This window comes from Centruroides vittatus, unplaced genomic scaffold (genome assembly GCF_030686945.1).
Source record: "Centruroides vittatus isolate TY-2023 unplaced genomic scaffold, ASM3068694v2 contig_378, whole genome shotgun sequence".
NCBI classification, from domain to species: domain Eukaryota; kingdom Metazoa; phylum Arthropoda; class Arachnida; order Scorpiones; family Buthidae; genus Centruroides; species Centruroides vittatus.
Genome location: NW_027122199.1, coordinates 461,499 through 479,415, shown reverse-complemented (window position 1 = coordinate 479,415; position 17,917 = coordinate 461,499). Strand labels below are relative to the sequence as shown.

The 17,917-nt window shown below is 30.2% G+C and overlaps 2 protein-coding genes and 1 long non-coding RNA gene across 3 annotated transcripts in view; all 3 read right to left on the bottom strand.

Annotated features, from left to right (window-relative positions):
* Positions 1-1,841: 1,841 nt before the first annotated feature.
* On the bottom strand, positions 1,842-6,286 carry LOC136975727 (uncharacterized). The gene is made up of 3 exons (XR_010880818.1): positions 6,196-6,286; positions 4,310-4,496; positions 1,842-1,943 (listed from the first exon to the last, which is right to left on the bottom strand). It is a non-coding gene; the product is annotated as an uncharacterized lncRNA (long non-coding RNA).
* A 944-nt stretch (positions 6,287-7,230) lies between these two features.
* On the bottom strand, positions 7,231-11,176 carry LOC136975725 (uncharacterized). The gene is made up of 5 exons (XM_067270822.1): positions 11,088-11,176; positions 9,433-9,516; positions 9,199-9,361; positions 8,781-8,860; positions 7,231-7,421 (listed from the first exon to the last, which is right to left on the bottom strand). Exons 2-5 carry the CDS (start codon positions 9,450-9,452, stop codon positions 7,379-7,381), a joined length of 306 nt encoding a protein of 101 aa, XP_067126923.1. The 5' UTR covers positions 9,453-9,516; positions 11,088-11,176; the 3' UTR covers positions 7,231-7,378.
* Positions 11,177-12,939: 1,763 nt separating this feature from the next.
* Positions 12,940-17,917, bottom strand: part of LOC136975716 (nose resistant to fluoxetine protein 6-like) — a 31,633-nt gene continuing 26,655 nt past the window's right edge. Inside the window, exons 5-6 of the mRNA XM_067270815.1 lie at positions 13,250-13,344; positions 12,940-13,130 (exon numbers count right to left, since the gene is read on the bottom strand). Of these exons, the coding sequence (XP_067126916.1) occupies positions 12,940-13,130; positions 13,250-13,344 (286 nt within the window). The remainder of the gene's footprint in view (positions 13,131-13,249; positions 13,345-17,917) is intronic.

Below are 17,917 nucleotides of genomic sequence, written 5' to 3'. Positions count from 1 at the left end.
TTTCTAAATATTCATTGTGTAAATACATTTTAATATATTATATGAGGAAAGTTAAAACATAAGTACTTAAAAAATTGAATACAGACATTTCAATATAATCAATAACCTCCTTTTTATAATTTCTGCATATCAATCGGATTGAAGCCGCATGTTTACGGTTTTCAATTGACAATTTTCGACTGAAGCTTTCTTTCTTGATGTTGAACGTGACAATTTCGAAGCCAGGAAGTCGATAAGAGCTTGAATAAAGATGTAATAGAAGAAAGATACAATCAGCGAAAACAACAACACCAGTGTGAACAGCATCCACTGAAAAATAGATGTTAAGAATACAATTAAAGTTTGAAAGTATCGAAAATACAGCAGAGAGTCGTTAATCGGAATCAATTGGGGACTGGAGTTGTTCAGATTAGTGATTTCTTCTGATTACCGATTATGTACGAAAAAATACATTAACCTGTCCGATGTTCAAATTTTTCTCCATTGCGTGTCGCTTCTGTTGAATTTTCTCCGTTGCGTGTCGCTTCGTGTTGAATTTTCGTCGATTTTAAGCCTAACGAAAATTTTTATAATAATAATCGAGGCTATCGTATCGTTAAAAATTATTTCTGCATTTTGTACAAACAAAATAAATATATTGAAAAATATAAAAACAAAAATTATACTTTAGAAGTAAATCTAGTATCAAAAACGTTCGATTCAGCACGACACAGTCCGACTGAAAATCGTTCCGATTACCGGCTATTCCGATTACCGGGGTCCCGATTAACGACTCTCTACTGTAGTTAACTAATACGACTCAAATTGTTTAATTTCTGAATTATTAAATAACAATAAATAAAATAAGATGTGACAAGTTGAATAAAACAACAAGTAAAGCAGTACTAGTTATATTAATGACAAATTATCTGTCGTTTTAACTTAAAATATACAGTGTTTATTCAATAAATCCTAAGCCACTGAACACTTATTCATTACAACGTAAACACTTATAATAAGATTTTGAATTTTATTCAGCAATTTCAATTTTTTTACAACTAATTCAAATATTTTTAAAATTTCGAACGAGAAAGTGTTTATTATGATATCGTCAGAATGCCGAAGTGAAATTTTTAATCATATTTTAAATTTTAATAATTTAAAATATATTATCTCAACTTCAGATTATTAATGGTTTGCGCCCTTATCTTATACTTTTTATTTAACAATAAATAAATTATGAATTTTTTATTTACAAAATAATCATGAACATTATTGACGAGTCATTGCCATTTGGTCAAACATTTATTTATCAGCAATATTCGAACAATTCTAAACTGTCACTTGCTTGCTTAAATGGTGTTATTTATTTTTTATTGCAAAAGATAATTAATAAATATGATATATATTGTGAAGTATATGACTCTAAATCTACATTCTACATAATACACTCTCGCTAATCTTAGCCGCAATTATCCGGCACGCACAACATTCTGTCACAAAGACTAAGTTGGATATGTGTGGAAACTTACTTATTATTACATATTCGCTTATTGTGTTAACAATTTTAAAATATGTTAAACAAGAAATATTACAAATATCATTCTATTTCATTTGTGTTCAGTAAATTTTTTTTATACTATTGAGTACATTTGTATAACATTATGAATAATCTTAAATCAAAATATTTTACTGATGTAATTTAAAAATATATAAATAAATATGACAAAAGAAAACATATATATATATGGATGTATTATTTTATTGTAAGTAAATTAATTAATTATTTTTACTTCTAGTTAAAAAATAATATGAAATTACCACATTTATCACAGTGAAGGTTGTTGCCTTTCTAAGCTGACCGTAAATATAAAGAATAATCAAGGGATGAATCAAGTAAATCCATATATTCAAATGATCTAAAATGGTGAAGATTTTCATAGACAGAAATCTGTTAACAACCCCTAAAAATAAAAAAATAAATTCGAAAACTTTAAAAAATATATCTGACAGAAGTAACGTTCTACATGTTTACATAATGTAAAAATAACAATGTGTTAAGCACTAAATGAGGAAGTATATATTTTTGTGCAAGATAAATTACTAAATTATTAAACATTTTAAATAAATTGAGCGACAACCAGTAGTATTCTTTCTTCTTGTAAAATGCAGTAAGAGTTGTCCTAATTATATTTTCTATGTACATTATTTTAAATCTTATTTTTCTGTTTTTCGCCTTACGAATAATGAATATCTAAATATCAATTATTCAATTTTTCTAGTAATATAAGTATTATAAAAGCATATTAGTTTTTTAAAAAATTATTGCACTTTATCCAATACTAGTTTTCTGTTGTAATATTAAAATAACCATTAAGGTAAACATATATTGATAGAAAATTACGAAAATATCACTTCTTTGAAACTGATAAAATATATTTTTAACAATAAACAGTATTTAATTTATAAATAAAGAGACAGAATGTAGATAAATTCCGTTTTGTACAAAAAAATATTATGCCTGGAAAATAAGCTTATGTTACTTGTTATTACAATATTATAGCGTTTGTTTTTTGAATTAAGTGAAATAATTACAACTGTACAAAATTATTATATAAATAATTTATGCATATTGTAACATTATGGTCAATTAATCCTTCAAGCTGTAATTCAATGATTTAATCCTTCAAGAGATAATTCTAATGACTGAAGTTAAAAAACAAAAATGTAGATTTGTGCATGTTTGCATAATAAACCTTTTTTTTAAATGTATACAATAGACAAGGAAAGTGAAACTCGATGTGAAAAGTCAGGTTTGAAGAATCGAATTTCGAAATGTATTTTGCTGTGATATTCTCATTATGGTGTAAAGGAGTCAATGTCCGATCATTAATTCTTGTTTTGGGGCGTTATTTTTATTTTGTTCTTTTCTTTTTCTTGGTTCCTTTTTTTTGTTGTTACGGACAAACTCCCAAGCACCAATGACCAAAAGAACAAAAAAACGAAAATTTTTAACTTAGTTTGCATCGTTGCCCGATCCTGGAACATTATCCTATGTAAATTAGACAGTGCGGAGCTACACTGGATGAACAATTAAAAGCGGAACAGCCAGGACCAAAAGGAGAGAGAGCTTCAGGTGACCAAGGTGGTAAACGTCAGTGATAAGTTCGAGGAAATTGTGTTTGGCTGTACACTATTTATAGCTTGAGGAGGAGATAAAACGTTTTCTTTATTATGAGAAAGCTGTACAAGATTTTGATATTGTCTGTGGTTTGTGGAAATTATTAGTTTTAAATAAAGTCCTGGTCTGGTACTTGCCTCATTATTATGTAACCTATTGTTGTTTCCGAAAACGGTGAGTTACAATGTTTTACGTTTTCATTTCGATATTACTTATCCGGCTGTTATATATGAAAGAGAAAAAGGTAAAAAACTACCCCTAAAATTTTTTTCACATTTTTGGATTCAGAAAATCTTGAAACATGAGAAATGAGAAAAAAATGGGTTTCTCTTCCTTATGTATCGATATTGGTAGTGTGTGTGTGTGTGTGTGTGTGTGTGTGTAGGTTATTAAATGTCGAGTGAGTCGGGTGAGTCTACAGAAGGGTCAGACTTGATGTTGATTTTACTCGTTATTAGCGTTTACAATTTTTTGTAATACCCAGGGGATGGGTATTACAAAAAATTGTAATACCCCTAAAAATTAAGTTGTTTGCGATTTTATAACGGTTAATAATATAAGTTCACCATATAACAAGTAGATTAGAATAAAATTTTATAACAGATGGTACTAGCGAATATTGCCAAAAAATTTAACAAACTCGTTGTTAATTTTTTTTTTTCTTCAAATTAAGTTGATGAAATGAATGGTCTTATCCCACATCACAGCATTATTTTAATATTCCGTCCCTAAGAAAACCGTTGCTGTTTCTTCTCATAATTTTTTAATAGTAAATACATAGAAATCTTTTTTCGCGTATTTTCTTTCATTGAACTCTTAGAATAGTGTTGTCCAGACGTTTCGATTGAAAGGCCGAACTTTACTTTGTTGCCTAACAAATGTTTGTGTATTTTATATAAACAAAAGGTTCGCATATTGTTATCATTTGTAACTGATATGGCGAATTTAATTTGTCCCGGGACTGTAGATAGGGCGATTCTGCCTTACAACTTATTATAAATCTGATATTTTATTTTAAATACATTTTAAAACTGTCAGTTGTATTTTATTTGCTTGTAAATACAATAATTCAAAACGATATTTTTTAGTTTATATACTCACTTTCTGTATTATAACATTTTAAAATATAAAGCTGTGCAATCGACGTACCTCCATATCCAGTTATACAAGCCACACATATCCAAGAAAGTCCTATTATACACATAAACGGTGACAAAGCTCTGTGAATAAAAACAAGGAATTTGTTTGGAGACACTTCAGTGATCTGTTTGTGCAATCCAAAAGTAGAATACATCAATAAAGACAAGGAAAATATCCAGAAGATTACCCAGTAAATCTGAAAAAATAATTGTTGTTTAAATTAAAATACTTTTTCGTAACAGTTTAGAATTTAATTATATTTAGGTTTAATTTAGCCTGCTTCATTTTTGAATTTTGAAAAAGCCGTCGAACATATATAAAATAGAAGTAATTATTTATCGTGACATGGTCTCAATGCCGGGATGCAATTTATAAGAAAATTTTAATTTATTTAATTTAAAATATGTGCTCTCCGCCTCAAATTAGTAGTGTCTTGACCCTGCACACAATACTTTTCCTGCTAACAATAGAGATTTGCCTGTTATTTATTTAACTAGATTCAGAAGTATAAGTTTGAATTAAAATAACGTAACTTCCGTTGGATCCAAAAGGTTCTTATATAGTTAATTTAAAATTACTGTCCCTATTCTTCCATAAGTGGTTTTTAACTTCATTTATTTAACACACTTGTCGATATCAAGAAAGACAGGCAGGCGGACAAACGGATGACAGTGGGAATTTCAGTCTTAAATTTTTTTCAAATTTTCGCCAAATAACTTATTTGTAATATAAGTATCGAATAAATCAAATGGATATTTTATATAGTTGTTTTGTTTGAACGTACTTGTGAACTAGGACTTGTTATATTGAAAGAAGTGAATCACAATTTCTAGCTACGTAAAACATCTTTAATGTAAAATAATTCTTAATGCCACCACATTTTAGCATTTCGGTTCAAAGTCCTTCCTTATCAGACATTATGTTTTAATTTATATATTAGTCGTTTTTGTCTTCAAAACAGACTTTTAAAAAAAGCATTGTTAAATTCTTTCCTGTGGTAATTTTTTCCGGCTTCCGTTGCGATTTTTTTATTCTGTATTTCCTATATTTGTGAGAAAATGCAAGCAGAAGAATTGAAAATACTTGAAGTGTAATTGTTGTGCACGAAAACATCTGAAAGAAAAATAACTTATTTGCCTACTACTATGTCACTACTAAGGAACATAAGAAACGTTATTTTGCGCCATAATGTAATGAGAATTAATAACATGATATTATAATTGGCAACGAAATATAGGAAATATAAAAGAAAACTCAGTAAATAAATTAGTTTTTGTTTAATATCGACCCCTGCGACAATTATCAGAGCCGTTTGATGGATCTTTCGACAAACCTACCATCAAAAAAAGAGTAAATGTGAATATCCGACTGTTGGTAAATCTGAAATAGTTTTTAATTCCGAAGCCAAAGACCAGATGATTGCCACCAAGCAGACCACTGTTAATTCCAAACTGAAGAAGTCTATATTAGTGAACCTTTAAAAATGCTAAATATCCAATCAGGAACCCAGTTGCAAAACCACTAATATTGTTCGTTTCCAAGGGTCTTTCTTTTCTTACAAAAGTTTCACGGTAATATACAGTATTTTAATATTTAAATTCAAAGTTATTGTTGCATTTAAAAATATATAGATTTATAATTTAATCATAAATAGACTGATGATGACATTAGAAAGAAACCTGTAGTTTAGTATTTATACATTGAAGCAGGAACACATCGATGAAAACGAAAGTGTGGATTATCGAATTTTGTATTTAATTCAGCTGATTAAATAATGACAAATATTCTGAATTTTAATTTTTTGACTGATGACGTTGTGCACGTTAACGTTATCCTCCCATTTAACTATTTATCTATAATATGATTTATGTTTTATTGATAAGAAATTGACTTACTTTTTTAATCTTCAGCTCCATTTTGTTTGATAGAATATTTCCAATAAGTAAACCGGTGCAATAAGAACTGAGGTGCGAGTAATACGGTCTTTCATAGTTATTAAAGAAAAAAGTAAAAAATTTTCTGTAAAGAAAATTCATGAAATTATTACTTTTTGCATATGGAATGCTAACTATATTATAATGGACAGGTTCTTATTATTGTTTAAACCTTTTAACAGACTAATATAAATAATTTATGGCCTGGCAAAATGTTATGTATATATTTTCTTTATGAAGCTGCATGATACAGAAATCTTTCAGGTATATTACATAAAAACTCTTTTATATAAATTAACAACACATACATAAGAATATAAATGTTCCATAAATAGATTTAACACTTTGCCTCATATTGTCACAATAAGTAAGATTTACATGTATGAAAATGAAATTTACTTGTAAATAAAAATATAAAATAGTTTACTCTAAATACTTAATATCATTAAAACATACTTTATGTCATAAGAATGTCCAATGAAAATAAAGGTGTCTGTCATCACCATGTAAGTCACGTGTGAGATAATGCCAACAATAAGTAACATAAATATTACAAATTGTCCGTGTTTTGGCCATCTAAAATTTAAAAAAATATACAAATGTTTTCAGTAAAATAATAACAAATTAATAAAATACTTCTAATTTATCTACAGCGTGAGAAAAGTAAAATTGTCAGCAAAAAGTTCGACTTATATTCGAACTTTTACGTCGAACTAGCTTTGCTAACAATTATAATTGCGAATTTTCTCGAAATAAATAACTCGAAATTTACAAAACCTAACAAAATATTTTCAAGATAATAATTGTCGCTATTGTATCGTTAAGAATTATTTCTTTATTTTGCACAAAATAAATACAGTACTGTACATTGAAAAATACAAAACAAAAAAATATATATTCGGGTTACATATTTTACATAAAGTAGGCCTATAAATTAAAAAAAGAAGCCCAAATTTTCTTTCGCTTTACAATTGACACTCGTTTTTTGCCGCTAAATCTCGCCCACGTTTTAAAAACAGCAATTGGACAGCGTCGTGAAATCTTTCTTTTTTTCTTTGTTTTTGTTCATCTGGAGATTCCAGCTACTTAGGCTATTTTCTCCGAAGTGCTGCCGCCTGGGTCGTTAAATAAAATTAAGCCTCGTTTAAATACTAGCCTCTCTTTCATGGTCGAGCCAGTGCTGCCAGCTAAAACATGCAAAAATTGAACAAAAATAATATTAAAGTAGCCAAGACATAACCAAATATTGTAGCGCCACATCACTAGCGGACATTTGAATTTGCCGAGTAGAACGCGTTCGGTTAAACGATGTGACAGTTGATCGGGGTCGGATAATCGATGCTCTACTGTATACGAATGCAAGAATTTATAAGAATGTCATTGCAGAATGTTCTGCTTTGTCCGAAAACTTTGGGCTAGGCATTCGAATATCTCATGAAGATCTCATGTACACATGTGACAATTAATAAGCCAATTCGAAACTAAAATCTGGTGTCGCGTAATTTTAATTTAATTACAGTGATACACGGATGAAATTATTATGTGATGTGTCAACTTCAGCAATGTAATACTCTGAATACTATTCCTAACTTTACCCTTTATCAGTATCCATAATTTTAATCAATTTCTTCTCGTATACTCGATGCTAATTAGGGAGTAACCCCTCACCAAAGATAAATTTGCACCATGTACCGTCTTATTTCTATCGTTTTTTATCAACTATTTCCTTGTTCTTGAGTACCCGAATTTCGAATTCTCATTTAATTGTTGAACGTATTTGATTTCGCCCTTGTATAATTACAACCAAGAAAAATCTTTTTTGTTTTATTCAGGTTTTATTTTTGACACGTTTCACTGTGCATTAAATTAATGGTGTACGATCGTCTGTACATTTATATATATATTACTAATTTTCATAATGTCAGATTTACAAACAGTTTTTGAAAAATATTCTTTAAAGTTTTTATATCAATTATATGACTGGTATCTAATTGAAAGAAACGAAGTTATATCTAATTACAGTAGAGCGTCGATAAGTGGAACCAATTGGGGACTGGGGTCCTTCCAGTTAATGATTTGTTCCAGTTTCCGACTTTGTACGAAAAAATACATTAACCTGTCTGATGTTCAAATTTTTCTCTGTTGCGTATCGCTTCCTGTTGAATTTTTCTCCGTTGCGTGTCGCTTCGTGTTGAATTTTCGTCGATTTTAAGCCTAACGAAAATTTTTATAATAATAATCGAGGCTATCGTATCGTTAAAAATTATTTCTGCATTTTGTACAAACAAAATAAATATATTAAAGAATATAAAAAACATGAAAATTATACTTTAGAAGTAAATTTAGTATCAAAAACATTCGATTCAGCACGACACAGTCCGACTGAAAATCGTTCCACTTTCCGACCATTCCACTTACCGACGTTCCACTTATCGACGCTCTACTGTATAATAATTTTGCAAATAATTATTGTAATTGGAGCTTGACTAAAGATTTGAATTTAATAATTTCACTAAATAGCCATAATACGTAATTTTTTTCCTTACCTGTCACACACGAATAACAATGGTGCTGTAATAACCGTTAATTGCATCAAATCACCCATAAACCATAAATGAGTCAAAGACTGCAATTTCATAAAGGACGTAGATTAAAAATATAATAAAAATATTGGTTAATGTTACTGATGATGCAAAAATGGCGGCTTGGCTCTGATTCAAGGAAACAGAAGAAAGTAAACAGTAGGGAAGCACGTTCTAACCTAACCTAACCTATTTTAATAAATTACTATAATTATTACCAACCAAATTAATAGAATAGGTTAGGTTAGGTGATGTTAGGTTAGAAAGTGTGTCTCCACTGTTTTCTTTCTTCTATTTCCTTGAATCAGAGACGAGCCGCCATTTTGGCACCATAGGTAACATTTACAAAAATATTTATTGTTATGAAATTTGGAACAATTACATTATATGGATAATTCATATAAATGTGAGTATGAAATGCAAATTCCCACCAATGTTGTTCTGCAAATTCAGCCTCACGTTTAACGTCTTCCCAATGTGGACCATCGCCCAAAAGAGGTAAAATAATCATCGTGGCAATAATACAAAGAACTGGTAATGTTAACCTGAAAAATTTTGGTGCATGTCACATTACTAAAATCTTTTTCATACGAAACTTTCATTTAATTTATTTTACCTGATTGCTCTGTTTATCATGAATTGCACACATTGCGTCTTTGAATTTGCTTTTTGTTTTCGGGTATAAAATGTTATTAATCCACTAAATAAAAAATAAAAATGCAGATCATTTTATCAGCTATTTTATTATACAGCAATTTATAACATAGCAATTTAAATTTCCTCTGAATTTAACTGCAATTAGAAATATATATATACAGTAGAGCATCGATTATCCGACTTAATTGGGGACTGGGGTTGGTCGGATAATTGAAAGGTCGGATAACTGAAAGGTCGGATAACCGAAAAGTATGAAAAAACATTATTAGTATAGTGTATTAGGCCTGGTTTAAATACTAGTCTCTCTTTCATGGTCGAGCCAGTGCTGCCAGCTAAAACATGCAAAAATTTAACAAAAATAATATTAAAGTAGCCAAGACATAACCAAATATTGTAGTACCACATCACTAGCAGACATTTGAATTTGCTGACTAGAACGCGGTCGGTTAATTGGGGGTCGGATAATCGATGCTCTACTGTACTACTTTATTGCATTTGCAAGAAAATAATTAGTTATAAAACAATAAAGATAAATGATTATAATGATGAATAAAGTATCGATATTAATAAACGCTATTTACAAAGATATTTAGCAGTGGAAATGCAACCGAATATTGTACGATGACATCACATTATAGTAAATCAGGATCTCCTGATCCCTGATCTTGCCATATCTGGTCTAGGCTTTCACTTCTCTAACTTCGTTTTCGAGATTAAGGAAAAGCAGACACGTAGCCAACCAGAGGACAGTGAAAACTAATAAGTGTGCAATATTTTAAATTTTTAAATTTTGAAAATGCTGGCTACGTATTCAACAGCTGATTATAATTGATCCTATGTGCGGGTGGCGACTTTAAAATGAAGACTACATTTAGTAGAGTTTCTTGCATGAATAATCCTCACAATTGAATGATTGTTTTCACAAATTCTCTGATGAAGTGATATATTGTTATATTTTCGAATTGAGGTTTTCATCACATGACGTGTGTAATGTCACCGTACGAAATTCGATGTAATTTAAATAGCTGAATATTTGAACATGCAAAATTTAAGAAAATTGTTAAAATAGAAAATACGAAAAAGTGTCTTTTCACTTTGTTTTTTTGCACAGAAATGAAGAAATTAACAGTATCACGGAGTAGTCGACCTTTTAATGGAGGCAACTTTTACGCATCGATATGTAACGCTTTAAATTCTTTCACCTGGCGACGGCACAATTAAAAAATAATTAATGCACTTGATAAAATTATATTTTAAAAATTTATTTAAATTTGCATGTTTAAACTTCTTAATCCGAACAACTATTTTATTAAATGCTAAATATCTCTTTAGAGATTTTCTTACGACAATGTCAATGGAAAATAACCAAAAATAAATAAATCTATTCTTAATATTGCATAATGGTATTCAAAAAAGGTTACTTTCGAGCAAAAAACTATCGAACTATAAATCATAATTATCTGCAGTCGTTTAATACAAATGTTTTAATTACGAACACCTGCTATTTGATTTAAGACAAAGATAAACAGAATTCTTGAAATTTAAATTGCATAAAAGTAAATTAGCATAATAATCTTAATTTTTTTGAATTTTTCAAATTAAACAGTATCTTACCTGATTAAGAAAAAACTTTCAACGAATACAAATGAATTTGAAGAAATTTCTATTGATATGCAAGTAAATATTCTTGAGAAATTTATATGTTTTTCTGCAATAAAGTTTACAATAATATTTAAAAATTATTCATCTATTGACGTTAAGTTTACATTTTAACACTACGTAAGGGGCCGTCCATAAATTACGTAAGGGCGATTTCGGCCATTCAAGACCTCCACCCACCCCTGTGTAAGAAACCGTAATATTTTCTTTGATCCCCCTCCTCTTACCTATCTTACGTAATATTTAGGCATGATTAAAAAAAATTTTAACAAAAAAATTTTTTTATGAAACCTTAAAAATCTTAGGGCCAAAATATATAATTATTAATTAGTTAATTAATATGTACAGTACTATTATATATAAAGACTTTATGTGAACAAATGTAAAAATATAATAATTTAATGAATTCGAATGAACAATATATTTTAAGAAATTTATTTTTTAATTATCAACAATCTTTCTGTTATTATTATCATTAATCAAAGTCATAATATTCATTTTTATATTAATTTTAATTTTCACGAAAGGTCGCAAAAAACTTTGACAGATCGACTAGCTACTACACGTGTAAACAGAAACGTCATACAAAACAAAACAAAAGAGAGAAACCATCAAACTGCCTATCTCCCAGGATAAAAAATGCGTAGAGAGTGAGTCTGCTAGCGTTATTATTCTATCACGTCACACGAGACGGCATTGGTACAACGAGCGTTCTTAATAGAAACCGCCAAATTCAAAACTTCACCACTCAACGAAATCAAAAAATAAAAATAAGAATATTACGTAAGACGAGATCTATTATCCCCCTACCCCTGAGTAAGAAATCGTGAGAAACCCTTGACTTCCACCCACCCCAAAATACCTTACAAAATTAATAGACGGCCCCTAAGATACGAGAATCTTCAGTCTGATTAATAATGTTACCGAAATGAAATAACATATGTAGAACTACAAAGTAAGAGATTTTCTTACGACAATGTCAATGGAAAATAAACAAAAATAAATAAATCTATTCTAAATACTGCATAATGGCTTTCAAAAAAAGTTACTTTCGAGCAAAAAACTATCGAACTGTAAATCATAATTATCTGCAGTAGTAAAATGTATTTATTATTTAAAATAAGACGCATCTTAATAAAACGAAATATCAGATATTCCGATATTTATAAATGGGAATTTTCAGTATTAGGCCTAATTCTCAAAACTTACACACACTTTAAATAATGAAGTTTAAAAAATTCTTAACTAATTACGAAGTTGTATTACTACAGTTTTCTCTACCAATAATTTATTCAATTTACGATCGAAAATTTTTAAAAGTAGACACCGCCAAACTATCGAATTTAGCAAATATATAGTGACATTTGCTGAGACACTATGTAAAATTGGTAGAAGTTTATTTTGTTTTATTTTGTTTTCGTTTGTATACGGCAACACGACACGTGGGCGATCTAACAAAAAGGTTTTCCGAAAGAAGATGTCTTCCAGAACATCTTTTTTTGGAAAACTGGCTCTTATTTAGGTTTATGAACGTGGAGGAAATCCGTGAATGTCCACGAGGGCAAGTGTATACAAACGTCGGAAGCTGTGTTTAATTTAATGCACTCGGTCACTGGTAGATCAATTGATAGAGTCAAAAAATCAATGCCTCACTAAATTATCAAACCTATTAACATCTAAAAATAAACTGAAGTCTCTTTATAGATAACATTAAGTGTATAGTGTCATAAAATATAATTCTGATATTAGCAAGACACTTCTACTTAATTATATTTTGGCAGTTTGAAAAATATCAACGTATTACTTATCAGAAAACATAATTACCGAAAACGGTCGGTATTATACGGTGAGCTGTCGTAACGTGACCAAATATAAAACAATTTAAAAATAAGACTTTGATTCCACCTAGCGCTTTTGTCTTCTCATAAATGTTGCTGGAAAACAGTTTACTTGAAGTGGTGAGTGCAGACATGGAAACAACTATATCAAATATTTTCGCTATAAATAAAAATTGTTAAATTATTAATAATAATATAAAATATATAAATTATCTGCTGAGTAAGTTTAAAAAATAAGAATCTATATGTTCCTTCACAAAATATACGCAATTGACATACCGTTTACTTGTTCTTTGTTAATTAATTGTAATTTAAATAAAGCATGGACGGTTGTTGCTATGATTACGCAAATTATTAAAGTGCCGAACACGGATCTAAAATAAAAATAAATTTCTTATGAAGAGTTTTGTTTAATATTCGTACACTTATCCAAAGAATAAGATATTATCTTCGAATAACGATTAAAAATGTAGGAAATGCAAAAAGGGCCAAATACTTTCAAGAAGTAAATGGAATGTAATCATATAAAAAAATATTAAATTATACTAGATAATATTAAGTACCTGTAAAGTTAAAATAGGTTAGATGCACCGATGAATGACCATATTGTCAGAAATTTGTTTAAAATAAACGCCGCGGCATAAAAAACGAATTAGAAGCGCTGAATTACTGAAAATCAACTAATTTTGAAATATTCTGTTTTATTGGTTATTCAGAAACGTGCGATAGTGTTTGAAATATAGCAGCGTTTATGTGATGTATGTGTAAGATGTAATCCTGCTTGTGATAAGGTAAGAACTGTGACAAAGATTCTTGTAGCAGCATTTTAAAATAATTATTTATTGATTTTTTTTAAGCGGTGAGTAAAAAAATAGTTTTGTAGATATCTAAAGTATTAGTATTAGTAGTATTAGTACAAAAATTAATTCTAACATTTAAAGGTGTGTGGATAGTCATTTACTGGATTTAAAACCTGATTCTTCTCTAGAGAAGAAACACTTCGGTTATTTAATGGTGAAGTCGTATGCGTTATTTTCATTTATGAGCACAAAATTCAAAATCTATAAATGTTCCATACTAATGTATGAGTGAATGACCAAAAAACTAACTTGTACCAGTAAATTACAATGGTATAAAGTTATGTGGTCATTCATTGCTGCGTATTAAAATAATTTAGAATGAACAACTAAAGTCATTTGAATTTATTTTTTAGATAAATTCGAAAGGACAGATGAAGTAAATAAAACGAAGAAAGCTTACAGATGTTATCAATATAGTGGAGATTTGTATGCAGCTGTAGAAAAAACATGTGAAAATAAAATAAGTAGTAATAAGGCTAGCAAAGGACTATGACAATCCAAATAGAACTTTAATAAATAAATTACATTAAAAAGTAGCAATAGAACGAAAAATGGGTCCTGCGGCTACAATGATTAAAAAATGGCTAGGACTTTTTCTGAAAAGGCACCCTAATGTAGCAGCAAAGAACACAGTGATATCTAAAGTTCGAGCAGCACTTTCAGAAGAGATGATAGGGAATTACTTTCAAGAATTAGATAATTATTTGAGAAAAGAACAGGCAAATGATATACTGCAAAATCCTTTCCATATCTTCAATGCAGATGAGACAGGGATGTTATTTTGTCCAAAAACTAGCAAACTTGTAGGACCTAAAGATTATAAGAACTTTTATGACATTGTGTCAGGACAAGAAAAACAGTGTATCGCAGTTTTGTGTAATTTCTTAGCAAGTGGCCAGTCAGTGGATCCTATGATCGTGTTCCCATACAGGAGAATTCCAAGGGATACTGCATATTCAGTTCCAAATGGCTTTGCTGTAGGCAGAAGTGATTCAGGATGGGTGATAAATGCCACATATTATGAATATGTTGTAAATATTTTTTACCCCTGGCTTCTGGATAAGAATATCAGCAAACACAAACAACAATCACCAAAATCAGTTTACAAAACTACCTTTGCTCTGTTTTATTGTTCGAAGCTTCCGAAAAAGCTTTTAAATTGAAAAAAATTCAACACAGGTTTGAAACATGTGGTTTGTATCCTTTTCATCCAAATAGGGCGGATTATTCGAAAAGTTTTTGTATTTGGCGTAAGGAATTGTTTCCCGAAAATGAACATGGTTTCTCAATTAATTATAATAAACCATATAAATGTGCACTGCAAATGATAGAAAATGAGATTCAACTTAATCTGTTATCAGATTTCGAGTAAGCCGTTGCATAGGATAACAATAGATAAACTTAGATAGTTATTATTGCAATAATGTCTATCTATTAAACACATTTTTGTATAGATTATCAAAATGGTCATTTGTTTAACGTTGTATATATGATAGTTTTGAATTAGAGGTCTTTTCTAAAAATTAATATTCTTATTATAATTCCTTAATCTGAAATTACATAACTGAATTACATAAAATTGGCAACACATATATGGTATACAATTGTATAAAAATTGCATATAGTACCCTAAAACTCTAATTACTCATTATTAGTCATTTGCAGTCATTCACAAGCCCTCAGCTGGTCAATTACTAAAGCCGTAAGGTCGGTCATTCACTAGTGAATTTTAAATCTTAGAAACATTATGCCATTAATTTAATCAATATTACAGAAAAATAAACATTTGCTCTTTGAATGTACAGCGAGTCCTCGGTAACCAGCCATGACAACTACTTATGTTAAATATTTGTTTGTTAAGTGATTATATTCAAATTTTCTTGCCAAGGTGCTTAATTGGTCAATTACTGGTGCAAGTACCCTAATTCTAATTATTCTTTATCATTTTAATTTCCTTGATAATTCATTTTTACCGTTTAAATGATTTAACATGTAACATGTAAAAGCGGTATTTGTATAACAAATATGATAAACAATCTTTGCGAAAATTGCGTAAACTGTAAAAAAAGTTTCAAAAGAGATTAGTCTTCAATCGGTTTTCCAATCACGATAATGTTCGGCCACAAACATTTTGTTTAGTTTTCTTTTCTCACTAATGTAACACTTCCATACTTTTTCAATCAAGGTGATCTATAGATTTAGCCCCAAATGTATTTCATTTTTACAAAATTAAAGATAATGTAAAAAGGCAAAAAAATTCTCAAACGAAGAATTCTGAAATTCTTTCAAAAAATAGGTTTTTCTATTTATTTTGAGAAGTTAAAAAATATATACAGTCAAACCTGTTTTTATGCGCTCTTTTTATGTGCGATTTTTATTTGTGCGATTTTTTTAATGCGAATTTTTAATTTGTGCGGTATAGTTGGCGACTAGTCTCGTGCGATTCGTCATGTCTTACGTTGACTTATTATAGCTAAATAAACTTATTATAGCATAAATGCACTTATTATAGTAATATTATTGCATGAATATGCGAAAAATGAAATAATTTACTTTTTAAGTCAACAAAACACCACCTGGACAAAAATATGTAAAACAGACGATAGACCAGACGATGCAGTCAAGTGCTGACATCTGTTGTCAATAAATTCTATTTCGTACGGTTTTGAGTTATTTTCTATGTGAGACTTTTTTTATGCGGTCCCTGTTGACCGCATAAAAAAAATATTTTTTAATTGTGTTGCGAAAACTATTTTTTACAGCCATTCGTGAAGTTTCGTGCGATTTCTTTTTATGCGTTTTTTTTAATGCGGTCCCTATCCCCCGCATAAAAACAGGTTTGACTGTATATACACAGTACCTATACACCTCCATAACACTACTAGTAAAATGATTAAGTTGGAGAAAGGCACAAAGGTTGGATTATTCTTTGACGCGGTAGAAGAGTACGATCCTATAGAAAGTATTAAAGAGGGGGACACTGCAAAACTGTCTGAGGGAGAATTTGGTCAACTTTTTGACTGGACCGGCATCCCTGCAGAAGAGAAGCAGGCACTGCTAGCCCTATTATATAGATATCGACACGTTTTCGCTGTAAACGATTATGATTTGGGATACTGTGATATCATGCAGCATAAAATTGATACAGGGGATGCCGCGCCTATCTACTCCCTCCTATCGAATTCCTCATGCCCAACGGCAACAGCTAAACGAAATAATAAATGGACTTTTAGCTCATAACATCATCGAACACTCAACTTCCCCATGGAGTTCAGCGGCGCTCCTGGTTAAAAAGAAATTAGGTGGATTAAGATTAGTAATAGATTATTGTAAGTTTAATAAAGTTACGAAAGTTGATTTATACCCGCTCCCCCTTGTACAGGAATCTCTCAGTCTAATGGGACGGGCAAAATATTTCTCAACTATGGACACGATTTCGGGATTTTGGCAGTTAAGTGTGTGTGACAAGGAGAAGACTGCCTTCTCCACACCTGACAGCCATTATCAATGGAACCGCTGTTCCATGGGATTACGTAATAGCCCTGCAGCATTTGAAAGGACCATGGACTTTGTCTTACATAGTCTAAAAGGAAAGATATGTCTCGTCTACATGGACGACATCTTAACTTTCAGCCCTGACTTTCCTACTCATCTCAAATGCTTGGAACAAATATTCCAAAGACTAAGAGAGGCAGGAATTAAATTGAAACCCAAGAAACGCCACTTTCTGCAACGTCAAATAAAATTTTTAAGGCATGAGAACTCCGAACAAGGAATCAAATTAGACTCCGATAAGATAAAGTGCGTTTTAGACTTCCCTAAACCAGAGAACGACCAGGAAATTCGCTCCTTCCTAGGGCTAACAGGATATTACTGGCGACACATAGGCGAATATGCAAAAATTGCGAAGCCTTTAACCGATTTATTGAAAAAGGATGCCTCATTTAACTGAGGCCCGGCGCAACAAGAAAGCTTTGAAGCGCTTAAACAAATCATAACGTTGGCCCATTTATTAACTTCTCCTGATTTCTCTAAACCTTTTATTCTCACGACTGATGCATCAAACGCCGCCCTGGGGATATCTTAT

Excerpts from the sequence above, each read along its gene's own strand:
- LOC136975725 (XM_067270822.1), bottom strand. The coding sequence starts at position 9,452 with ATGATAAACAGAGCAATCAG. Across the intron at positions 9,362-9,432 it reads ATGATAAACAGAGCAATCAG|GTTAACATTACCAGTTCTTT; the intron begins GTAAAATAAATT and ends AAAATTTTTCAG. Across the intron at positions 7,422-8,780 it reads TTGTTATTCGTGTGTGACAG|CTGGCAGCACTGGCTCGACC; the intron begins GTAAGGAAAAAA and ends TGCATGTTTTAG.